This window comes from Rhinolophus sinicus, linkage group LG11, assembly GCF_036562045.2.
Source record: "Rhinolophus sinicus isolate RSC01 linkage group LG11, ASM3656204v1, whole genome shotgun sequence".
Classification (NCBI taxonomy): domain Eukaryota; kingdom Metazoa; phylum Chordata; class Mammalia; order Chiroptera; family Rhinolophidae; genus Rhinolophus; species Rhinolophus sinicus.
In genome coordinates this window covers 55,656,318-55,683,268 of record NC_133760.1, presented here as the reverse complement: position 1 = coordinate 55,683,268, position 26,951 = coordinate 55,656,318, and the positions used below count along the sequence as shown (strand labels likewise).

The 26,951-nt window shown below is 37.4% G+C and overlaps 1 protein-coding gene across 1 annotated transcript in view; it reads left to right on the top strand.

The window, feature by feature from the left end:
* CNTNAP2 (contactin associated protein 2) overlaps positions 1–26,951 on the top strand; it is a 1,478,782-nt gene that overhangs the window by 658,507 nt on the left and 793,324 nt on the right. Inside the window, exon 4 of the mRNA XM_074316028.1 lies at positions 5,466–5,613. Coding sequence (XP_074172129.1) covers positions 5,466–5,613 — 148 coding nt within the window. The remainder of the gene's footprint in view (positions 1–5,465; positions 5,614–26,951) is intronic.

Sequence of the window (26,951 nt, the reverse complement as noted above, 5' to 3'; positions counted from 1 at the left end):
TTGTTTGTCTTATACATTTGTTGCTTTCAGTTTTATATCTCATGTATGAATGAAGTCATATAGTTCTCAACTTTTTCTGTCTGACTTATTTCGCTTAGTATGATAATCTCAAGACCCATCTATGTTGTTGCAAATGGCAGTACTTCATTTTAGAATAGTATTCAATTGTGTATATATACATCTTCTTTATCTAGTCATCTATCAAAGGATGCTTTGGTTGTTTCCATGCCTTGGTCACCCTGAATAACGCTGCAATGAACATAGAGGTACACATATCTTTATGGATAAATGTTTTCAGATTTTGCGGGTAGATACCCAAAAGAGAATTGGTGGGTCTTACGATACATCTATTCTTAATTTTTTGAGGAATCCCCATGCTGTTTTCCATAGCGGCTGCACCAGTTTACTTTCCCACCAGCTGTGTATGTGGGTTCTTTTTTCACCACAGCCTCTCCAACACTTATTATTATTTGTCTTGTTGATGACAGCCATTCTAACAGGTGTGAGGTGACATCTCAGTGTGGTTTTGATTTGCATTTCCCTAATAGCTGGTGAAGTTGAGCATTTTTTCATGTATCTGTTGGCCATTTGTATGTTTTCTTGGGAGAAGTGTCTGTACAGGTCCTCTGCCCATGTTTTAATTGGGTTGCATTTTTTTCTTTCTTGAATTGTGTGAGTTCTTTATATATTTTGGATATTAGCCCCTTATCTGGGGTGTTGTTTGTAAATATCTTCTCCCATTCAGTTGGTTGCCACTTTGCTTTTGTTGATGGTTTCTTTTGCTGTGCAGAAGCTTTATAATTTGATATAATCCCATTCATTTATTTTTACTTTTACTTCCCTTGCCTCTGAGATCAAATTCATAAAATCCTCTCTGAACCCAAGGTCCGTAGATTTAATACCTATACATCCTTCTATGCAATTTATTGTTTCAGGTTTAGGTCTTCGATCCATTTTGAGTTAATTTTGGTACATGGTGACAGCAGTCTAGTTTCATTCTTTTGCAAATGTCTTTCTAATTTTCCCAGTACCACTTATTGAAGAGGCTTTGTTTTCTCCATTGTATGTTTTTGGCTCTGTTGTTGAAAATTATCTGCCATATATATATGTGGGTTTATTTTTGGGTTCTCAGTTCAGTTCCATTGGTATGTCTGTCTGTTTTTCTGCCAATACCCTGCTGTTTTGATTATTGTCACTTTGAAGTATAAATTGAAGTAAGGTAGTGTGCTACCTCCAGCCTTGTTCTTTTTTCTTAGGATTGTTCTGGCTATTAGGGATCTCTTGGGATTCCATACAAATATGATGATTTTTTTTGGTTCTACTTCTTTAAAAAAAATGCTATTGGGATTTTTATGGGGACAGTGTTAAATCTGTATATTGATTTGGGTAATATGGCCATTTTAACTCTGTTGATTCTTCCAATCCATGAATACAAAATCTATTTTCATGTTTTTGTGTCTTCTTTAGTTTCTTTTAATAATGTCTTATAGTTTTCAAAAGTGTATAGGTCCTTCACATCCTTTGTTAAGTTTATTCCTAGGTATTTTATTCTTTTTGTGGTAAGTGCAAAAGGAATTTTTTTTTCATTTCTTTTTCTGAAATTCCATTATTATCATATAGGAATGTAATAGGTTTTGTACATTGATTTTGTATCCTATTGTATTTGTTTATTGGGTCTAACAGTTTTTGGTAGAGTCTTTAGGGTTATCTATATAAAGAATCATGTCAGCTGCAAAAAGTGACAATGTAACTTCTTCATTCCCAATTTGGGTGCCTTTTATTTCTTTCTCTGTTTTTTTACCTTTTAAAGTGTTGTTCCAAAAAATAAATAAATAACAGGAAAGAAGATGTAAGAGGATATGGGACTGAGAGGTACATGGCTGGAAGAGCCTGAAATATTCACTGTTTGGCACTTTACACAAAAAGTTTCCCTCTCTCTCTTTCTTAGGCCATCTGAACTATTGTTTGAGCTACAAGAACTATTTAGTGTATATGGTGGGACATTTTCAGTTATTAAAATTTCAGTGATGTTTAGATCCTTCAAAATTAGCTTTCTGAATGACTCAGAATATGTTATAAAACAGCTCTAACTCTTCCCTGTATATATAACAATTTATAGGACATTAACTCTAAAGTAGCACCAGAGGTTCCACATTATATTGTATTGCTCTTAGCTTTGTGAAGCATAAAGCTTATCAAGTTACATAAACACTATGTTAGTAAAAAACAAAACAAAACTATACTTCTCAGCATATATACAAATCATAGCCAGTAAAGGAGATTTAACAGCGATGACATATAATTCACAAGTTTCTGTAAATTGATTTTTCAGTCTTACAGTGATAAAATTTGGTGTTTTCATATATCCACAAAGCATATATTATGGTGTGACATTTGTCTAAATGAAGGTTGAATATTAAAGGGTATTATCCTATTCAAGATGGATTCAAATCCATTTTCATCTTTCATTTTGATGCAGATTTCCAAATCTTAAAGGTTTTATAAAAATCAGCTGTATGTCTTACCCTGTTTTTTTTTTTTTCTTTCTACAGCTTGGTGAATGGGGGGAAAAAAGGTCATTTTCAAGCCCTGTGACATTGAAGCCCATTGTGGCTAAAATGATAAAGGCACGGTAGCACACCAGTCTTTTTTTTTTAATTAATTTTTTTGGGGTAAGATTGGTTAATAAAATTATATATATATTTGAAGTGTACAATTCTACACTACGTCATCTATATATTGCATTGTGTGTTCACCACCCAGAGCAGACCAGTCTTTCATTTTTATTAGTGTTATGTATACTTTGCATGACTTGTTAAAAACTGCAGAGCAGCTTTTGCTAAGGAGCACAATTGGATTATGGCTTTGAAAATGTGTAAGAAAGAAAAACACTAATTTTTGTCACAATTTGTGGAAATAAACATGAAGAGAGAAGTCAGACATGTAGGCAAGATATGTTCTCTAATAAATGGGCCAGAAATGTAATGGACATCCAAAATGTAATATGATAAAATTATCTGACTTTAAATTTGATAGTCAAATGCATCATATCAAGCATGAAAAATGAATGTGTGTGCCTAACTAGAAAAACCTTATTCCTGGCTGAAAATTTGATTCTCAAAGGTCAGGATGGGAGGGGACTAGCTCACAAGTTGGCCCTTGTTTGTCCTTATTAGCTGTTTGGTGTCAGTATGTCTTCTCATTCTTCTGATGCTGAGTTACCCGATTTGAAAAAAAAAAAAAAAATACAATCTATATCTATATATCTATCTATATCTATATCTATATCTATATCTATATCTATATCTATATCTATCTATATCATCTATATATAATTCCTGCCAAATAGCGTATTCTGTGAAGCACAAAAATACGGTGTGTTTTACTAGAACCCTTTAAATAATAAAGTGATATATAAATATTAGATGTTGTTTTTATTAAGTCAATGGCTAGACCTTCCTCTCTGTTTCTTAACTTTTCCAAACCTGCTAGGTGGAAGGAGACATTGCACATGTGTTTATGCATTTGTATTCAAGATAATGATCAGTACACCATTCTTTGGAAATATTTTAAACTTCTATTAGGATCATGTCGCAAATCTCAGTGAGCTTGGAAATGAAAAGAAGTGCAAAATACACAACCTCCTGATGCAGTGAATGCGGATGAAAACACCCTCATCCCATGCATTTGTTTATAAATAATACACTCTCTGTACTCCCTTTGAAAAACTAACCTTGGATAAAAACGCGACCCTCCTAAACATCTAAAATTCTCTCTGCGGCTTTTTAATTTTATGGTGAAATCTCAAATGCAGTAGACCTAAGTCTTCACTAATTACCTTTCCCTTCAACTATCCCTGTGTGAGTCGATATTCTTTCAGTTGCTTAAAATAAATAAATGAATAAAAGTGAGGAAACAGGTCCAGTCATAAGAAAGCCCAGAGGTGATTTTGGGCAAGCTCTGCATTTCGATGCTGAAACCACGTCCTCCCATTTGCACCCACTGTCTTCACCTGACGTGCAGTCCCCAGAAGAGCTTAGTGGAAGGAGACCCTCCTTTCCCAGGAGCCCTAGGTTTCACTCTCTTTTCTCCCCCCAGGCCTTGTATCCGGGATCCTGGATGTAGTAAGTGTCCTGTTGCTTATCGTCAGCACTCACGTCCACACCGCCTTCCTCTCTTGTCCCTAAATAACCCTCTCCTTGTCACCAGATTACTCCATCCGTCATTCTCTGCTTTGTATTATGCTGCAGTCTTTGCTGTTCTCCTTGGGACTTCACAGCGGATTTTACGGCTCAGTCTTCAAAATGACAAAACCTGTGACTTTCTTGCTTAAACCTCTGCTGTGGATTTCCTTCCAGCACACTTCAAATGAAATCTGCCACATCATCATGGCCCACAAGCCCTCCTTGCCCCGACCACCACCGCTCCAACGTCTCCCGCACTGTCTCCTTCTTAACTGTGCTCCAAAAACACTGACTTCCTCACTGTACCCCGACCAGGCAAAGTATGGTCAAGGCATCTGCAATTCTGGCCTTTGTATATACTGCATATGTTATTTAATATATGCAATATATGACAATAACACATGATGTAATATATAATGTTAATAGACATTGTAAGTTAATATATAATATATAATTTAGTTTCAAATATATATATTCATTATATCTCTATTATTTATCTGCCCCATTTGGCCCCACTATCTACTTTAATAGCATAAATGCCTGGGTGCTCTGTGATCCCCCTTCCCTCTCTGGTACCGATGCCTGTATGTTAACACCTTGGAATCGGTCGGTTTATATCTTTTCTCCTAGTCCCTTCTCTCAAAAGGTTATTCTTTCTTTTGAAATACCATCTTTTGTTTTCTTATTTTCTCATGCAATTCACATTGGCAGTGACTCTCGATTCCTTGCTGCCAGTCTACTTGCCTCTGGTACGATCTACTGACTGTGGTTCTCTTATTCTGTCACTTCTTTAAAAAAAAAGCACAATGTAGTTAATTGTTGTTTTTATCTAACTGATGTTGAAAAAGTTGTCAGATTTCTAATGGTGGCATGGGGCGGTCACGTAGAGAAGATTTTTTTAAAAGCAAGAAATACGGTTGAATTCTATAAAAAATTGTTGAATGCGTAAGTCAAATATTAGACCTCATAATTAAAATGTCTATTGTATGCTGCAATGGGTGCCGTGTAGTATTTCATTCTTTTAATATATAAGTATATTTTCACATGTGAAAGGACCCATGGAAACTTTGGCCCAGTTTCCATTTAAAACTGAAACTTCTTGTCAAATAAAGGATATATAGAAGCTTTCCTTTTTTTTTTTTTTTTTCAAATTGTTTATGGTGTGCAGAATATAAAATCCTGCCATCGGATACGCTCATGGAAGTTTATTTTAGAACACAGAAAAGAGCATGGTTGTTTTCAGGCATTTCCCCTGATTCTTGCATGCTGTTTTTCTTGCAGGCATTCCCGGGGAACACCAACTCTGATGGCGTGGTCCGCCACGATCTGCAGCACCCAGTGGTTGCCCGCTACGTGCGTGTGGTACCCCTGGATTGGCACGGGGAAGGCCGCATCGGGCTCAGGATTGAGGTCTACGGCTGTTCCTACTGTGAGTAGCACGCACATAGTTCAAGTCTGCTGTGGGTTCTGCCGTCTTCATGTAAACAGTCATCTGTTTATTGTCAGTTGTTTATCAGTTTGCTTTCTCTGACGGTAAACTGCCTTCTCTTTTTATGTATAAATAACATAGAAGGTTGTCTGTGTGTTATGCATGTATATTTACATTTATACACAAACACACATAAGAGAATACCTTAAGGATACCTCAAGTAAAGGATTGGGAAGCAATTTTGTTCAATAGACCAAACCAACAAAGCTTATTAATTAAATCACCTAAAGTCTTATGAAATGTTTAAAAAGTGGACACCTATACTATTATCCATCTTTTTGGCTCATTGTGATTCATTTTGAATATAGTCTTAAGAACACCTTTCCATTTCTCTTCAGTTTAGTGTATCACTCTTTTAAAACCAAGCACTGAGTTTCAATGTCAATTACATTTTATATGTCTATAAATTTTATTTGCATCTTTTCCAAACTTACTTGGCCATCCAACAAGTTTCTTTTCCTTTAAAGATCTTTTAAACTCCCTTTTTGTACTTTTTAAATACACTGTACATGTGTCTATTTCAACATATGGACTTGGGGATTTTAATTCAGCTATCTATTGTTTCTGCTTCAAGTATGTCTTAAAATATGACAACCTATTCTGTAATCATTGCAAGTAGATTTGTAAAGTGTTGAGTCAGTGTTGTCATGGGCTTTTCCATCAATGCTAGGCTCCGGCGATCATAACTCAGGAGGGAAAATTAGCTGAAGCTAAATAGGAAGCTAGATTTTCTAGTGTAAAAGCCTTTCTGGGGGAAAAATCATACACTTTAGGAAACTGCATTAACACTTCTCCCTATAGATGCCAGTAGAGTAAATGATAAATTGGCAACATGGGATCAAATAAAGTAAAACAGAAATTGAAACATAGCATTGCAGAGGTTTTAGTAAATTGGATAATGGCCTCTCAGAGATAACAGGTTCTAATTCCCGGAGTCTGTAATGTTACTTGATAAAACAGGTGTTTGTGGATGGGAGTAAGTTAATAACCTTGGCCTGGGGCGATTGTCTAGTATTGCCCAGTGGGCTCCAAGTGCATTCACAGGTGTCCTTGTAACAGGTAGGCAGGTGGAGGTTTCATACACATAAAAGATGGAGGCAAAGTGACCATGGGGGCTGAGATTGGAGAGATGTGGCTACAAGCCATGGAACGCGGGCAGCCAGCAGACACTGGAAGAGGAGACCAGCAGATTCTCCCCAGACCTTCTGGAGGCAGGTGGCCCTGCAGACATACTGATTTCAACCCAGTGAAACTGAGTTGGGACCTCTTCTGGCCTCCAACACTGGGAGAGAACAAACTTCTGTTCCTTTAATCCACTGTGCTTTTGGTAATTTGTTATAACAGTATCAGGAAATTAATATAAATGTCAATATCATAAAAAATAGAAACTAATACAAAACTAGCCGAGTGCGGTACTCCCCAGCAGAACTTCATACAAAGATGTAAATGTTCTCCACCTCCTCGAGTCACCAGTGTGGCTATTGAGCAGTTAACATATAGCTAAGACAACTGGGGAACTAGACTTCTCATCATGTTATGTAATTTTAATTAATTTGAATTAAAATAATGTGACTACTGGCTACCATATAGGGTGATGCAGCTTAGAACCAACACACGTGCTTCTTATTTTTCTTGTTACAATCTAAATAAATTATAACATATATTTTCTTAGTGACGGTCTCTATTTTTTTTTTTCCTTTGTGTAGAAAAAAAACACAATTTAATCATCTTGGATGCTATCTTAACCGTCAAAAATTTGGTGACAGGTCATTTTCCTGACCAGTGTCCAGGTCAGATTATTTTTCATTTGTCTATTATTGAAGAATGCAAATTATACTTAACATCTTTTCCAAGAAACATAGACATGTTTATAATAAGAAAAAGATGTGTTAAGATGTGTTAAACACACTTGTTATGAACTTTCCTAAAGTTACAATATTTTAAATTCATCCATACTGGGATTCAGACTGGAGTGGGTCCTTGGAAGATGACCCTCTATTTTTGCTTGGATTTAGTGAACTGCTGCCTTGAGGGCCTTGTTTCATTTTTCAAGGAGAACAGGAATCGTGGATCTGTCAGTGGGGAAATGTAGATCCGACACACCATCCCGTTTTTCCCTACCCAGCAAGGAGAGAGACTAGGCTTTCATGACTTTTGTGGGAGAGAGAAATGAATTATCTCATCTTTCTGAAAACCCCTTAGGGAGTTTCTCTGAGATTTCTCTTAAGCCTGCAGGTGAGGGGATAGGGTTGTACTACTCATATTTCCAAGTCTGCCGGAAGAACTAGAGAGGAGAAATCTCAGAGTGAGTGCTGCTTCCGTTGGAGTGTAGTCCTACTGTCATTCCTCTTGCCAGCGTCATCTTTCCTCCATGCCATTCTCCCATGATCACTCTGTCATCTGAGAAATGACGTCCGTCTCGAGGCTGAAGTAAGAAGTTCACGCTATTCCAGGTGGAGAATTCAGTTCCAGGCCCCTGCTTTGAAGGCGGTAGGGCTCTACTGTTTTTGTTTCCTGACTTGTCTTGACAATAACAGGAATTCCAATGTCAATGAATGTAAAGTCATTTTGGATGATTCTGCTCCCTCTCTATTTAATTTCCCCTCAAATTTAGTTGAAACAAGTGCATGCTGTTATTTGTAGAAACCCAGCGATCTTCCCCAGGTCTTTTGACTCAGTAAGCCATCTCCCAAATGCTAATCTTCTTCCTCCCTAGTGGAGGGACTGCATGAAGCCGAAGGGAGAAGTCAGAGTCCAGTCATATTAAAAAAAAAAAAAAAAATCATTCTGGCTGCAGTCCTCAAACTTTCATTGAACAAAAGCCCACCACAGTGTGTTGGTAAAAGTAGTGAACGTTCTTTTATGACAAATACTAAATTAGCTTTAACCAGAGTCTTTGTAAGAGCAAGGTCAGCACCTTGGGAAACCAGGATACACACAACTGAAGTAATTCTATCTATGCCTTGAATTTGGATGAATAATTAATAAAGCCTAGAGATGTCGTCCAATGCAAATCATGGTGGAAAATAAGTGCTAGGCTGGGGAGAAAAATATATCAGGAGAAGCCAGATACAAATGAAGAGGGACAATGTTTTGTGCTTTTCATGCTGTGCTGAGAATGTTCTCTTATCGCTACCACAGACTTATTCCCATAGCTCTCTGGCTGCCTAGGCAAGAGAAACTGCCATGTAAACAGGCATTCGTTTGCTACAGCTGTCATAACAAATCACCACAAACTGTGTGGCTTAGGACAACAGAGATTTATTATCTCACAGTTCGGGAGGGCAGAAGTCCGAAATCGAGGTGTCAGCAGGGTTGCGTCCTTCTGGAGCTCAGAGGGAGAAGCTCTTACCTGCCTCTCCCTGAGCTTCTGGTGGCTGGCTGCCCGCTGTGCTTGGTGACTTGTAGCTACATCACTCTAATCTCTGTCTTTACATGGCCTTCCTCCCTCTGTGTGTCTATGTCTCTGTATCCTCATGTGGCCTTCTTATAAGGACACCTGCCATTGGGCTAGGATCCACCCTAACCCAATGTGACCTCATTGTCAAGTAACCAATCACATCTGCAAAGACCCCATTTCCAAATAAGTCTACATTCTGAGTTTCTGGGTGGATGTGAATTTTGGGGGAAACATTATTTCACCTGGTACAATATGTGTTCATTAAAATTCATACCAATTTCTGTTTAGATCGGTGTCGCTGGGCAGAGAAATAAGAAACAGTTCTGGAAGTCAACCTGTTTTTCTCCTTAAATCAGATGTTTAATTTTGTATAATATGAAAAGGTCCCAGACTCTTACAGTTTTTTGTTCATTACACACACGTGCATGTGTGCGTGTGTGTGTCTGTGTGTGTGTGTGTGAAATGAAAAGATTTATTACGTTGTTTAGGGATCAATATATTGTGACACAGATTCATCAATCCCGTTAGCATTTATTGAATCCTATTTGTAAATCATTTCGCTAATTTTAAATCCAAAATGCTAATCTGGCCATATCACATCTGTACTTAGAAGATTTTAAAGATCGATTATACATTGCCTGTGAAGTCTTAAGTTCTGAGCTTGACGTATAGCACCCTTCCCGTTACCTCTGCAGCACGTCCACATTACACTTTATGCCCCACTCACACAAACTATTTTTATTTCCAAACACATGACTTGCTTTGTAACATACGGTAATCCAAGATGTCCTCTCCATCATTCTTCACCTGACCAATCTGTCTTGTCTTGACAACTACTTGACTTGGAGCTGATAGGTCCTTGGAAAAACACACTTAAAAAAAAAAAAAAAAAAAAAAATTGAGATGCAATTTCCAACAAGATTTCGCTGAAGTTCCAGAATGAACCACATCTTTTTTTTTTCTTTACTCACGTTACATTATGTGACTATATCCAATGGAATATTTGTGCAAACATTCCAAAATATAGCAGGCCTTAAGGTATTGGGGGGGCGGGATGGGGGTATGGAGAAGACACAAAGTCACCTTATCATTGGTGTTTTCCATTAATTAGCAGACTCCCTGTGTACAATCAGTGTTTCCTGAAATGAACTAATATACTATGTAAATGATATAGACCTAATTTATCCCCTCAGTGAAAATTGATTACTAGTTGATATTGTATAGATTTTTTTCCACTGGTAAACAGGGTATGATTCTATTACATCATATCAAATGGTGAGAATGTTGAGATAATTGCTAAACTGAATTTAGATATGGTTCCAACAGAGCCATATCAAGCAAGGAACTCAGGCTTTCCCTTTCTAATTTGAATGCATCTAGACCTTTGTTATTTCTACTTAAGGATATTTCAAACCACAATTTTGTGAAGCTGCTTATGGATTACATATATAAATTGCTTATCACAAGAAGAAAAATAATCACACTCTTATTAATTCATTTGAACTTTATGTCCAGATTAATATGAAAATAAAAGTAAATCAATATAAAGGTAGATTTAATCACCATCAAAGCCACATTACACATGGCCGAGAGATAATTAAAATTGTCATGCAAGTAAGTTATGCGTGCAGCTCATGCTGTGTTCTTATGTTCGTGTGTAATACATTTAAAACAAAATGGCATGTTATAAACAGAAATGTTCTTGCCATTAAGAGAAATGGAACGTTTCTCTTGGAAAAATGGAAGATTCAAGCACATGTGGTATTCTTCAGTTCTGTAAAAAATAGTTTGTATTTCAAACTGGAATTGGAATATAACAGTAGAAAGACTGTTTCTCTGTTTCTAATTGGAGCTCACCTTGGTGGTGATAATTCAGCACCTGGTCGTTCTGATATTTCTGAAATGGTGAAAAATATACTAGATCATTTGGTCTGTACGTATTTAGCAATGTAAATATAAAAGTATAAATATTAAAATATAAGAAAGTACTATTTTATATAGTAAAAAGTCAGATACTTATTCCTGGACCGATATTGGAGGGTGACATTTGCATTGAAAAAAAGTCAAGTGATGAAAAACAAAGAATTGAATTATGGTTTTTCATGTTTATGGGGATACATGAAAATCAGCCTTTAATTGATTAATTTTTTCCAGTGTAATTTCTTTACTTGGAAGATAATTACAATTGAGTCTAATGACTATGAGAAAACATAGCAAATGTAGCTATCTGCTTAGGTAAAGGACAGTTACAAATGGCAACTCGTTCACATTTTGGAGTTATATTTAGTATGTCACTGATTTAGAGTTATATTTACATTGTATTGCTTACTACAAAATCTAAATTTAAATTTACTCTCAATAATTTTCAAGGTTAATTTGACATAAAATCCATAGTGTTGATTTAAAAGCAAACTAAAATTATTGGTACAACATAACATGTAATTAAGCCATGTTTGCAGTTCTGAATTAGGAGAAACAGTCTACTTCTATTGTAGAATAAGAGAGGATATATATTTTTTACTGTAAATCTTAGTCCAACACTCTTTTCATAAAATAATTTTCCAAGAAAAGCAAACATATTAAAACAAAACATACACACGTTGTGTTTACTGGTTGAAGAGAAGATTTAAATAATGAAAAATAACTGTGTTTCACCATGGGTTCTAAATACGTTATTTCAATTAATGCAAAGAGCCATACTCTACAAGCACTTTAAAACTGTAAAGTTCCCAGGAGACCTCGTAGCCCGATCCCTGATTCTGCTACTCAGGAAACCAGTATCTACTGGGTTCTGTGACTTCCATAAGAGAATTGATCACAGACCTAGAAAACCTGCATAACAATCTAGGGCATTGTTATGACATTTGATACCTCCCTGCTCTGGTTTATTCTTTGTTTCTTCTCTACCCACAAGGACTTTTTATACTCATAGTGATGACCTGCATAAAATACTATTTTGTATTTGACTAAAACTTGGCCCATAGTTTTCCCTATAAGAATATATAGAAAGAGATGTTAGCAAGAAAAACATCTTAGCAGTATTGGACATTCCACATATTCAATAGGAAAATTTAACGGACTGATATTCATAATACACTCATTGTATAGCTTGCAGATAGCTTGCAAATAAACACAACTCGAGCTTTTTGGTGCAGAAAGTTTATCAACCTCAGTTGGTCCGTTTCCTCAGGGAATCAGCTCATGAGCTATTTTAACTACTTTTTGCATATATGTCAATTCTTATTTATGTTAGGCGATTACAGACAGTATTAAACTCAAAGTTATAGTTATATAGTCCATCAACATGTCACTTATAATTCCTGTTTAATGTGAGGAAAGAAGTAAAATTTAAAACTCTGCAAATATATACTAAGATTCCTTTATTAGCTTTTATTCTTGAGTTGTTAGTCTTAATTATCACCTTTTTAAATGAGCTTAGCTAGGGAGAGAAGAGCAAATATTTAAGATGGCAATTATCACCTTCATGAATTACAAATAACAATATAATAAAATAATCATTTAGTATGCTGACATTTAAATTTTCAAGCAGTGCAAATTCTTGGTTATATCAATTGAAAAGTAGAAATCAGTCATTTTAAAGCATCTAATAATTGTGTTCCTATTAGACTGGTATCAGATTCTTCATACCTAGACTTGAGAAGGACTATCCCAATTTTATTCTTGTACTCCCATTCTAAATTGAACAGATATGTAATATTTTCTTATGCTCCAAATATTGTCATATTAGTCTCTTCAACCTTTTATGCTCGGTTTGGTGAATTGGGAGCGGTTAAAGAAGCTGCCTTATGTACCACTTCCCTCCCAATCACTGATGTTAGGAAAGAGAGAAGTCAGGTGACCTGGACCAATCTCTCTGTAAACATTCTGATAACTAACTGTAGCTCCAAGCACCCCCAAATAATGATTGTCTCTATGGGGAAAGTCCTTATCTATGGCATGTTTCGAGCAAGATACCCCTGTTTTAGGTTGCCTATGATAAGCACACTTGGCTCCCTGGAAATTAACTCATAATCTAGGTGATCTCTGAGGTATTGAATGGAGACGTTTCCTAACCTAAGTGCTCGCTCTGCATGAGGTAGTAAACTCATGGCTTATCAGACATCCTCCCTAGTACTTGAGGTCAGAGAGCACAGTGTGATGAAAGAAGGAAGGGCCTGAGAAACTCTGCAGGTTGTTCCACATCCCTCCCTGTTTTGCTTGTGCCTTCATCTGAATCACCTCTGTTTTTCATCCCATTGGTGAGGGAGGTATTCCCACCCTGGGATTATGGGGATGGCTGAACACCTGACACCCAACATGGGATGGATGAATCAACGGCAGATTATCAGTTATATGTCCTTGCAGCCCCAGGGGGAGGTGGACACCACACGCCATGCAGGCTACATGGGGTTACACTCCGGAATGGAGTGAACCATCAGTCTCTGTGAGAGGTAGGCCTTGTTGTATCAAGATGGTACGGTGTTCCCCAATTCCCACAGGAGGATGTGAGGATCATTTTTCATAATTCTGGGGGGTGTCAAGGAACTGAAGCCCCATCTGCTCAGGGATAAGCTGGCCCTCTCCCTGATCTCTGAAACAGGGAGGCCTTTTTCCTAGGAGATATCACCCACGGGAGGAGAGTTGCTAGGGGAACTTCTGGTCAGATGTCAAGGCACACATAAATGCTGGGTTTTAATTTTAGGCCTTACACCACAGTCTCTTGATTGCTTGTTTCCTAAAATTATTGGTAAAATTCGGCTCTAGTAAGACCTTTATTTGTGTAAAATCTGGTTTAATCATCTGATCCTAATATCATCACATGGACGGTGTTAATTACTCACCTGAGTCAAATTAACAACATGCAAAACCTGATGCAATGAACCTACTATTTATCAGGGTAGTTACTTAGTGGTTTGCCCTGTATTATTCTTGCTGTATCACATATATTTGTGTATCATACAAAATTAATCTAGAGAATGGGCATGTGGCTTCTTAAACTTTGAAATGCAGATGTTCTAACATGAAGGCAAGGGCAACCCTCTTTCTTGTGGCATCGTGCTTCTACAGAAAACACAATTCTTTCCTTCAAATCGTATCACCGGGTTTTCCTGCCTTGCAAAGGACAGGTGAAAGTAGGACTGAGTTCACTCATTGTCCTTACTGTTTGACTCTGGGCACAATTGGTTTAACTTCTACCCCAAATTGAGATGTGTTGTGTCCATCTATTATAGGGGTGCTATTTGCTGATTAAAAATAAACTATATTGACTAATGCTAAGGTTAACAGTAAAAAAAAAAAATTAGTAATTATTACAATAAAACCCAGTGAGAGACCCAGAATTATATCTGAGGGATACAGCAGAATGAGGGGTTTCAGTTCATGAACACTGGGCAACAATGTTTAAGGTAAAATCTGGCACACATTTCTTTAAAACCATGCGACAAAGGAAATGTTCTGAGTTTAAGACCATAAGACGACTAGAAAATGCATTGTGTTTCCCCCTTTCTCAACCAACTTGTCCCAAAACTGCTCAGCCTGGTGGTAGAACCCCTGCGTCTCTCCCATGAACCCCCATAATGACTCTAGAACACTCATCTCCGCTTTCATAATTAACGCTGCTCATTCTCTTCTTATTCTCTATTTTTTTCTTGTTTTGCATACAAGTCTTTCTAAATGAAAAGGATAAATGTCTGAAAACAAATTATATTTTATATGGTGGCCGCAGTGAATATCATTATAGATCGAGGTCTCTCATCCTTGATACTGTTGATGTTTTTGCCTAGAGAATGTGCTGTTGGACATAGGTGGGGAGAGAGAGGCTGTCCTATTCGTTATAGACTCTTGAGTGTCCTTAGCCTCTACCTCCACCTTCGCCTCTACCTCTAGATGCTACTAGTATAGTACACCACACCTCTTCCAGTTGTGACAACCAAAACTGACTCCAGACACTGAGAAATGCCCCCCCGCCAGTGAGAACTGCTTGTATAGATGTGCCTGTTGCCCGCTAATTGGCTCGTTATATGAGATAAAGAAAATAGACACATTGTAAGAATTGATTCCATTTTCATTTCATCTCTATTATAGTGCCAGCTGTATGCAAGAAGGATATCCTGCATGCTGAGATTTACTTAGAGTTTATACTGATATGGATGATAATTATAGTATTAAAGTATGCCTACAGATACAGAACTCCTATGCATATACTGTAGATAGAAACACGACTATGTCACCTTCTCAGCATAAATATTGCAAAGCAAACTGATCCCCTGAATTCTCATATATTTTATCTGTGCTATTTATGGAGAACCATGCAAAATTTCTTCTAGAGTTTAAAAATAAAGCTGTTTTATTTTGATCAATTGCCAATTCATCATTCTTTTGCCATTGGTTATGCCATCTTTTCAGCTAGGATTGATTTGAATCTCTGTTCTTCTTTGACTAATTTTACATTTTCTTTCATGTGCGTTTAAGTTTGGGTTGAGGTAAGATTGACGGGGTCCTCCACACAGGTTAGGCTGAGTGTTATTTATGTGGTTGTTCATTTGCATTTTGCATTTGTCAATACACAGTTAAAAACAATAGAAATATTACACAGTGTGCTTTGCTTATGGTCTACAAATTCATACTGTTTTCCCACAGTCCATTTGAGAAACATTGATCTTTAATAAATAATGTGAAGGCTAATTTTCTCTAAAAGTCAGGAAATAAGTAAAATAAAGCTTCATCCTGCTTCTGAGCTTCATTTTTAACTCTATTCCTACTTACTAAGGAAAGGAGGAACGTTTTGTATTTTTACTAAAGCGTCCATTGACCGTGTAACTCCACATGACCCCATGGATGTGTTCAGGAATCCCAGTCACATCTTTCCAATCCTTGCAAAATGCTCCGCCGTTTTCTCCCTGTGGTAAGAAATGGAATGACATCACAAGCAAATGCTGTTTAGGTTTTGAGGATAAAGTCTCTGCACCACCTTAAATCGTGCTTATTCAGATCCGTACATAGTGGCGCACATTATGTGGAGAGTGTAGAAGAACTAAGTTCTAGATAAAGGTTCAAACAATTTCTTTAGTGAGCAGTGCCATTAAATTGGCTTGGCCGTGTTTTTATTGCTTTCAATTGAGTTGATTGAATCAGAGCTGTTTGGATAACTCGGACAGCTTCGATTTCCTTCAAATGATTCACTTCATAATAATCTTGCCCACAAAATTGTTTTTTGGTGCTTTTGTTTGTTTTGTTTTGTTTTGTGTGTGTGTGTGTGTGTGTGTGTGTGTGTGTGTGTGTGTAGGAAATTTGATTCATTGTTTGGAGGGGAGTGAAGATTAGAGATGCTCTTGATTGTAATTATTTCCCGCAATATACTGGGATCACATTTCAAACCTAAGTATATTACTTTTCCTTTCTCCATGCTTATCTTAAGTCATCCACTTTGTTAAGCATTTTATATTTGTTATTTCATTTAATCCACATGACAATTCTATGCAGTAAGCATTGTTACTCCCATTTTGAGGTGGTAGAAGAGGGGATTGGAAAGCTTAAGCAGTCATCTCAAATCACCCATTAAATGAACATGGCATTTACTTCAGATCTAAACCCAAAGAGCCATCTCCTTTTGTTATATCATACTAAATAAATTTAATTTTAATTTTGGATGCTTTTTAGTAATATGTATTGAGTGAGCATTAACAAAGAATTATGAGAATTCCAATGTCAACCAAATTGATGCATCAGAATTCTCATGATTCAAATGGCTCATAAAAGTATACTACTAATATGAAAAAGAATAAATAATATACACACACAGACACATACACAATTTACTGCTGTGTACCATGTTTCACCAAAAATAAGACCTAGCTGGACAATCAGCTCTAACACATCTTTTGTAGCAAAAATTAATATAAGGCCCAGACTTATTTAACTATAATATGGGACTGGGTCTTATAATATAATACAACATAATATAATATATAATATAATGTAATGTAATGTAATACCGGGTCTTATATTAATTTATGCTCCAAAAGACACATTAGAGCTGATTGTCTGGTTAGATCTTATTTTCGGGGAAACAGGGTAATCTGTATTCTACCACAAAAGTCTCTCCACCTTATAACAAGAGGCTGTTCGTTGTTTAAAAATGGAGCATTTAACTGCTAAATGATGTGGAAGAGTCCTCTGACCACACTGGTCTGTATAGATTTGACATTTCCCTGTGTTTTGCGTGGCATTCTTCATGGAAGGTGTTGCTCAGATTCTCTTGAGTGCACACGTGCCTCTCTCCTCTAACCCATCACCAGCCAACAGTGCTTATAGTATATTTTTCCACAAATAGTTACAGAATATTTAGTTAATAAGAGAGGAGCCTATTAAATGTCAAAATATCTCTAAATGAAGGAGAAATGAAAAAGAAAGGAAGTCTGTAGTGAATGGAAAATTATTCTCCCCATCTTCAACACATCTGTATCAACTAATTCTTTCTTAGAAATTGTTAAACTCTTGCATTTGACTGGCTTATTTCAATCTAGAATAACCAAAAAATGTATAACTACAACTCGTGAAATTCCACATCAATTTTATAAAATTTTAAGAGCTAAATTTCTTGTAAAGTAAGCCTATGGAAATATTTAATCAACCCAAATGGAAAGTAAAATGCAGGACCTTTGAATGTTTTTGTAATTAAGTAATTCTGACATGTGTAATTTTTTTCCTCATTTCTTCTTTCTATAGAAAAGCTTGTAGATAAGATTGAGTTTAAAAGCACAATAGGAGAGGAAACTTGTTACATAGAGTTTTATCCAAACCCCAGTTGCTCTCTTATTAGCTATGCAGCCTTGGATAAGTCATTGATCTTTTCTGAAATGAATGTCCTATTTGTAATGTGAAAATATCTATTCTTTAACATTGTAAGTATTAATTGAAGAGTTTAATAGAAAATGTCTTGTACACAGTAATTGTTCAATAAATGGCAGCCATTTGGATTTTCACTTAGAGAGCAACTTGTGTTTTAAGTCAAGAAATGCATTCATTCGCCCAGCTCCCAAACCACCAATATATTAAGAATGAGATCAAAATTACTGAAGACAAACTTGGGATCTAACTATGAGCTTATCGATTCCAACTATTAAAAATTAAGGAAGTATAAATCTTATATAAAATTTAAGATGATCTCTCTCAACTTTTATTGAAATACCAGGTAAGCGAAATCCAAAATGGCTGCAAATTATTGTTCGCAAACTAGCTGGTGAGTGGCAGACGCAGAATTATACCTGCAACCCACAAGGTACAATTGGATAAATATGTGGATCAGTATCTCCCTTTATATGACATCACTTTGTGTTCTTTTGGCCCTTATCATATAATTTCATGAGTTCATTATGCTTTTCCAGTCTATTCTCCAAATATATTATCAATCTCTTGAAGACATGAACTGTTTCTTATACAGTGTTTCCTGTCCCTCTCAGCAATCAAAGATGTGTCTTGCGCATACCAGGTGCTCATTTTTATGTGGATTTTTTTAAGTGGAGATTATTGGAGATGTATTTCTGATTTCATTTTGATTTTAGTGGATATTAAAGTCAGGAATAGTCAAAGAAAATGGAGAAAGTGGCCATTGTCTTGACACTTATTTTTCTTATCTGTCTACTCTCCACACTCTAAAGCAGAAGTAAGGTGAGAAAGACAGTTTTGTAGGGTAGCACATTGCAAGTTAATTTAGGGTCTGAGAGTAAACGCTAGGTATCTGCAGCCGACACATGACGTGCAGACACTCTGAGGTGACAAAGATCACATGACCTAGTGTTTGAGTAGAGAAGAGAAAAAGTCTTCTCAGTGATCCATAATGAATCTTCTAACTGAACTAAAGATGTTTGTAGACTGTAGCGTGTAGCAGATCGTTGCCAGTTTTAAGGTTACTCCATTCAGTTCTGTTACCAGTACAGGCAAGAGATTAGGGGACATAAAATCCAAGTTTAGTTGCCAAAACACTAGTGGGAGAATAGTCAAGGTGAAAAATAGTGATATAAATAATTAAATACTCTCACTCACCCCAACATCAACCATAGCGACTACTTCCTTTTTTATTTAGAAGACCACATTAGACCAGATCTATCGGAGGCCGAGAACTGCATATAACTTTATAAAGAATGATATTTTATCACAATTTTTTTTTACTATGCTACAGTATTCATAATGTAACAGTGACAATCAAAACACCAGTCCCTCCTACATAATTCATGTGTCCACAAAAAGGAGATCATCTAAACTGTCTCTAGAATACAAGTCTTAGATCCAGCAGGTACTGTGTCACTTTGGGCAAATTGTTTAGTCTCTGATCTTCAGTTTCCTCAGCCTTAAAGATGGAAAAAAAAAAAAAAAAAGATTCTTCCTTGATAAAAGAGACTAAAATTGAAATAAGCATTTTATTTTATATTTAACCTAGCAGCTTAAAATAAACCCTTTCCACCTTTCCAGTTGTATTAATGTTTAATTGCCCAATAAAAAGTGTACATATTTAAGGTGTACAACTGGATGGTTTGATACAGGTGTACACTGTGAAGTGATCACCACAGGCAAGCTACTTAACATATATTTTAGGTAAGGTATGAAGTCTTCCCAAGTCAATGCCAAGTTCACTTAGTGCCCACAATATACTTCAAGTTCTTTCCCCTTTCCGTTTGTATTAGTTTCCTGTGCTTTATCACAAACTTAGTGGCTTCAAGCAATGTACATTTATTATTTTCCCATTTCTGCGTGTCAGGTGGCTAGGCATGGCTTAACAGAGTCCTTGGCTCTGAGTCTCACAACACTGCAATCAAGGTGTGAGGCTAGACTGCTGTTTTTATCTGAAAACGGGCTCTGTTCTGAGCTGAAGCACTGTCGGCAGAAATCATTCCATTGCAGCTGTAGAGCTCGGGCTGGCTTGCTTCTTTGGGGACAGTAGGACAGAGAGTCTCTATTTCTTCAACTCTCTAATCTCTAGACCCTCTTTTAAGGGTCCCACCTGCTGGAATCAGGCCCACTCAGGATGGTCGCCTTTTTCAGTAACACAAAATCAACTGGTTAGGGACCTGTGACAGTTAGTCATTTGTGTTCTCTTGGCTCAATTTTAATCCCTAGTTGTTCAATCAAACAAAAATCTAGGTGCTGCTATGAAGGTTTTTATAGATGTGATTAATCTCCATAATAAACTGGCTGTGACTAAAAGGCATCATCTACAGTAATCTGCGTAGACCTGATCTAATCAGCTGGAAGGCCTTAGAGCAGAACTGAGATTTCCCTGTGGAAGAAGGATTTTGCCTGTGAACAGAGTTTTAGGACTTCTGCCCAAGAGTTTCCCATCTACCCTTCATGACACGCTGTCTTAGACATGCCAGATTTGCTTACCCAGAGCCTATATCACGTACACCAATTCCCGGATGTAAATCTCTTAATACATATATATCCACCCGCAGCTCCCTGACTGGTACAGGACCTTACATCTGTGGAATTCCCTTACTTTCCCATCCATGTGACCTAATCAGGAGAGTGAATCCATCCCCTTCACAGGTCCTGCCCACAGTCAAGTGGAGGAGGTTATACAGTCGTGTGCACTAGACCCAGGGAGTGTGGGGGTCGCACCAGAATTCTGCCATCCTCACATTCTCCAATTATTTGGGTTTTTTTTCTCCCAATGGATTCTGTTCAGTGGTGAACAAGCAGTCGTCTGGGCTGGGAGAATAGAGAAAGGAAGAGATCATAGTTGTAGGGAAAGGAAGTGATCACAAAAATAATGCAATTGAAGCTTGATGCAGCCTGGGGTTGGTCAAAAGGTGTAAATATTACATCCATGTTGGTAATGATAGATCTGGTACCCCACAACTCTTTAGTTGCAAATCTACAAGTTTATGTACTCGCACTCTCTTTTGTCTAGTATTCAGAGCAGGGCTATCCAATAGAACTTTCAATGATGGAGATATTCTATATCGCCATCAACCAGTACAGGAGCCACCTGCCATGTATAGCTGTTGAGCACTTGAAATGTGGCCAGTGTGTCTGTGGAACTGAATTTTTTACTTTATTGAATTTTAACTAATTTAAATTTCAGTTTAAGTCGCCACATGGTGGGTCGTGGTTGCAGTATTAGAGCAGCGATCGAGGAATAATCTAGGCACAACGGGGCTTCTGTATGCACTGAGACAGCCTTGGCTTTCGTAAGAGCTGTGCTATGGCTGCAATTTCAGCATTTATTTCATTTAATGTAAACGCAATAAACCAATTACCTGAGTGTCTCTTTATAACCTGAAGTGAAATAGACTGGTTCAGTACGATGCTGTTCACATATTGTAATTCCACGTGCTTCGTTTTTTGTTTTGTTTTGTTTTGTTTTATTAGTTTCAGGTGCACAAAACAATGTAATAGTTAGACATTTCACCCCTCACAAAGTGATAATCCCCCTCCCCAAATCTATTGCCCCTCTGACATTGTCTACATCTATTGCAATTCCATTGACTCTATTCCTGTTTTTTGGTTGGTTTTGTTTTTTGTTTTGTTTTTTTTTGTTTTGTTTTGTTTTGCTTTGCTTTAAAGAAAATATGGTATGCCTAACTGTCACCAGAGACAGAAATTAAGTATATGGCATAGTCTCTTTCTCATGGAAATTACAGTCTTTTGAGAAGGAATTGATTTATCTGAAACAATCGAATAAACTTGTAAGCAGGTGTAAATGCAGAAGAAGAAAAACACCTTCTTGGGGAAAATGACATCTCCAGTATCAGGTGATTCGACCTATTAGTTCTTCTCTACCCTAAAATATGTACCGGTAGCCCATCTCAAGGTTCAAACACCTTGAGAAATGTCACCACATTAACCACACCTATCAATGGATCACTGCGCTGGGAATTCTAAGATTCCCAGTTGAGAGTCTAGACAGACAGCTGCTTTAGAGGGATAGCTAGAACAGCTGATTTTCAGCTGTTCATGCTAGGATTTTGACCCTTTGATTTGTACAAAGCCTGCCTGTGGTTTTACCCTGGGGTAGAACTCAGGGAATTGAAAGAACTTCACATTTGTCATTCAAATGAAAGAGTCCTATAGTCTTGGTAGGGAGAGTACAAAGCAAGGCAAGGCCTGGGAAGGATGATTAGGGTTGCATGCTGTGATATTCTTAGAGCCAAGGCTGCATGTCAAGCAACTGGAACGGGCCTGTACCAGTTTCTCTTGAATATACTCACATCAGGGGCTGGAAGGCAGAAGGAATTATGAGAGAAGGGTGTTCATAAGAAGGATTTACATCAGAACACAATAATTTAAACTAAATAACCAATATCTCTGTTTTCAAAAGAAACTAAACTTATCCCTGACTCGTGTGTGTGTGTGTGTGTGTGTGTGTGTGTGTGTGTGTGTGTGTGTGTGTGTTCGTTCCCAGGCCCTCCCTGGATGTACGGTTCAGCCTCTTTTCTCCCAGGGCCTCATTACATCTCCTCCCAGGCCTTCATCTGTCTGGGGCTCCTGCTCTGCTTCTTCCAGCTGCCCCACCATAACCACACTCCTTTCATTTTTCTATGAAAGTAATTCAACCCAGCCTTCTGACTGACGCTCTGCAAACGGCCCAGCAGAATGTTTAGTTAATTTTTCTCCATATGAGAAACTTCCCAGCAGCATTTTAAAATAGTGGATTTTCCTTCTGTCTAGCAAGTAATTAGGTTGTACGGTCAAAGTAATACAGCTAACAGGTAGAAACAAGATTACCCTGGATACAGGCTGTGTACATCCCTGCAGCCATGTTCTGTGGCAACAGCAGCAGGACTCCCCAGTGTATCATCCTGCAAGCAGGGGGTGCCTCCCTCTATTATGCCAAGTATATCAAGCTTTAACTATCTCTCTACATGACTGCAGTCCCCAACCCGTAATGAGTTCCTGATGGCAGAAAACATTTCATATCAATTTTTGTAACCCCAGGCCCTAGCATGCTGCCTGGCACCTAATTACAGCAATCAATAAATGCTTAATAGAATCATCATTCATTTAACAAATATTTGTAGTCTGTATATGAGAAAGTAACACTTAAGCTGAAATCTGAAAACTGAGTAAGAACGGGACGTGGCAAAGAGGGCAAAGGTATTAGGGCTAAGGGGGCACCATGGAATGAATTCACCCAGAGGTTAATGAATGACTGAAAAATACTGGTGTGTGCCTTAACTACGTGACAGAGGACTGAAAATGTTTTGCTTCAGGTCATTCTTAGGAGTTCTGGCCACTGGCATCAACAACTTTTGTTTGGCCATATTATTTATTCGTTCAATAAAAATTACCAGAATTGACTGTGTTTTAGGGGCTGGGGATGGTATGATGGTCGGGAGGAAAAGCATCTCTCCCTTCCTGGGGGAGGCTGGCACTGAAGAAGAGGTAGCATTACAGCTGTGCTCATCTTTCACAGTGGTTGTGCTCTGAGGGTGATGGGTGCCGACCGAGGTGAGACGTCACCAGGAGATGGGGTCGAGCTTTCAAGGTAGTTGAAGGTAGGAACAAGGGTGGTATTCCAGGTAGATAAAAGAGCATATACAAAGTCCTGGGGACAGAAATGGAAGGCTTCTTGGGTGGCTGCTGTACAGAAAGTGTTCGATCTGAAATGAATCTGGGAAGTTGGGGGCATCTTGACACATGACGTTATAGGGCATGTTACTGATTTTTTTTCCTATTAGAACCCCAAAGGGACGCCACAGAAATATCTGGAGCTAAAAGTTTGCTGTGTGTTGGGCATGATGGGGAAGGGAGAAACGGTAACATCATCATATCTGTTCTGTGCAAACCTTGCTCTGGCTGCAATGTAAGGGAGAAGTCAGATCAGCTCCAGAAGACTCAGGGACAGCTGTGGCTGTTGTCCAGGAGAAAGATGACAGCTTGGACTGGGATGGTAGTGGATGAGTGGGAAGAAGTGGAAGGATTACAGAGATAGTTGAAGGGAAATCCTACAGGACTTGGTGATGGAATTCATATGGGCTATGGTAGAAACAGTGCTAAGAGCGACCCCTTGTGTCTTTCTGAACTTACCAGCTACTGGGCAGTGGCTGCCACGCACAGAAGTGAGGGCTGATGGCAGAGGATCTAGTTCAAAGGCAGTATCATGAGTTTGCTGTGTAAAATGTTGAATTTGAAGTATGTTTACAGCATCCACAAGGCATCTAGTAGACAACTGAATAATAAAGACCTCAAGAACTCAGTGTTGATTGGGCAAGTGTGATTATAGTGCGACAAGAGCAGAGCAGCCAAGACTGCACCTTCAGAACTCCAAAATCTAGTGCCTGAGTAATGGAATATAAGCTACACAGGATACAAAGAATGAATGGCAGATAAGTCGGGAAATCCAGGAAGGAGTGTGTGACCAGAAAAAATGCCAGGAAAATGGAGATGGTGTGCACCAGTCATGAATGCTGCTAAGAGATCATGTACGATGAGGACTAAAAATTGTCCATTAGTATTCAAATTAGTAAAATTGAACTTGATGGTGACCTGAGCATGAATTGTGTTTTGAAGTAATCGGAATTCAAACCAGAGTGACATGAATTAAGGCGTATGTAAGAGTTTAGGGGGTTGAGTCAGAAAGCATAGAGTGGTTTTTCCAAATGAAACATAGCATCATGCAATAGAATAAGCACTAGGCAGTTAATTTATTTTCTTAGACAAGTTTGCTTTTGGAATCAAGGTGGTGAATTGCATTACCTTTAATTATTTCTTAGTTTATGGTAAGTTAGTAGCTATTCCATTATGTGGAATTCAGTTCATTCTGTTCATCCTGGATGGAGAACCGGAGATAGGCTCCAAAATTGTCAGTGGCATCCCCCCAAAATCAACATGTTTCTCTAAAAATCATTCTGCTTCTCTTCTTTGGTGGTTTCTGAAGATCTCCATCTGTTCTTCTATTTGTCATCTGCCCGATATTCTTGGATGGTGTACTTGGTTGGGCTAAACTATGGGCTTCAATAGGCAAGTAATAACATTCCCTTTTCCCCTTTACAGACGATGTGTATCATTTGGCTACAAAAACATTTGCTCATTTCCTCCTGTCTGCATATGGCACTGATACCAACCCCTCTTTTCCTTACCTCCCTCATCTCCATTTAGAGCATCCCCCTAGCTTTTCTATTTTTATGGTTGACCAGTTGACATTACAATATAGCTATCAACAGTAGTCTACCGCATCGATTAGTATTTCTTCATGTTCATAATTTAAGAGCCCTTTTAGATATCAGAAATTTTCATTTTTTATCCTTCCTTATTTCCAAATACCTTATATGGTAACTTTTATGAGTAGAATGATATGAATAAATAGAAATGTGCCAATGAAACAGGATAGCTCAAAATACAAAATCAAATTAAAAATCAGAACTGTTCTTTATCGTGTTACCATTATGGTTCCATAAAATACAATTTTATCATAGATCAGGATGTTGGTGTTTTATTTCTTGTGAACAAATTTCTATTGAAAGTGAGATTACAGTCAAGAATTCTGAAGCCTGCAAGTATGAGATTTCAAGATTTGAACTACTTTCATAGTGTTGCTTGGTACATCTAAAGATGTTTTGTTCCTTTTTTGAAGCACTTTTCTTTTCTTTTACCTGAAGGTACTACATTTATAACCAAGCCATTTTGGGGCACTCGTGGATATGTATTAAACTGAGATTGAGATATGGTCCATTTTAGGAAGTCGTCAAATGCCCTAAGTTTACACAACAGTGCTATTCTCTAATTGTTGAATACAGATAAATTTTTAAAAGATCCTTCACAGTTATGAAACTAAAGTTGGCTATAGTGGAAATAGTAATACAAGGGAATAAAAGTCCACGCAGAAATCTTATTTTAGATGTAAATGTTCCATTTGTGTAAATTGATATGTATTTTTTGCAGGTAAACAACATGTAATTGCCCATTTGGCTGAAATAACTGGGTGAGAGGTATTGTTATCCTATTCTTAGACCATGTATTGATTTAACCTGAGGTCTGTGTTCTCTTAACTGCCACATTGCTTCAACTCCCTTTGCTTTCATATGTCCATTTACCAAAATCTTTAAAAATTCCCATGGCAGGAGGTACCAGGACGTGCAGACTAGATTATAATGCATTTCACCTCCTGGCTCCACCCAGCACAAAAGCTTTTTCATTAAGATTTTTGGCACTTTTTGCCTTTTTGGGTAATACTAGGAGAATTAGTCAGATTGTGTCCATATAGCATTCCAGACTGACAATAATAGTACGTGGATGTATGACATACCATAAAGTTTTTAATATTTTCTAGTTAAGTGAATGACTTTCTAAGTGAAATCACTTTCAAAGCAATTTTGAATCTGCTGCATTTTTAATGTTGAAAAAAGAGGGTGATTTTTAATAATGAAAAAGAAAGAAAATTAAGCTCAACCAGAGACTTTTGGATGTTGTTCCTTGTTACTTGTCCCTGTCAGTGTAAATTTCATTAATATTATGGGGTGTCAGTGGATACTATACACTATTTAGGCTGTTTATATTTTTCACTGTAATACAAGTTTTGGCTTTACTGCGGAAAAGAATGAAAGCTTTATCATTTACAGAAAACAAGAAGAAGAAAAACAATACTGTCAAGTTCTAACTCATCATTTGCATTTTAAAATAGCTAGTTCTCTTCTCATGGCAGATACTGCAAAATGTGTGGCAATTACCCATCAGCTGGCAAACAAAGAGTGTGGTATTAGTTTTCTGAGTTTCTTTAAAACACTCATGCTTCTTTTCCTTCCAAGATTTTTCTGGCATTAGAGGTTTTAATTGAATTACTTAGAAAATATTTTTGCATTGAACTTCTTAAAATAGCAAAACTACTTTCCATTTGAGAAAATAGAATAAACTTCTTTCATTGTTTTCCATCTTGGCCACA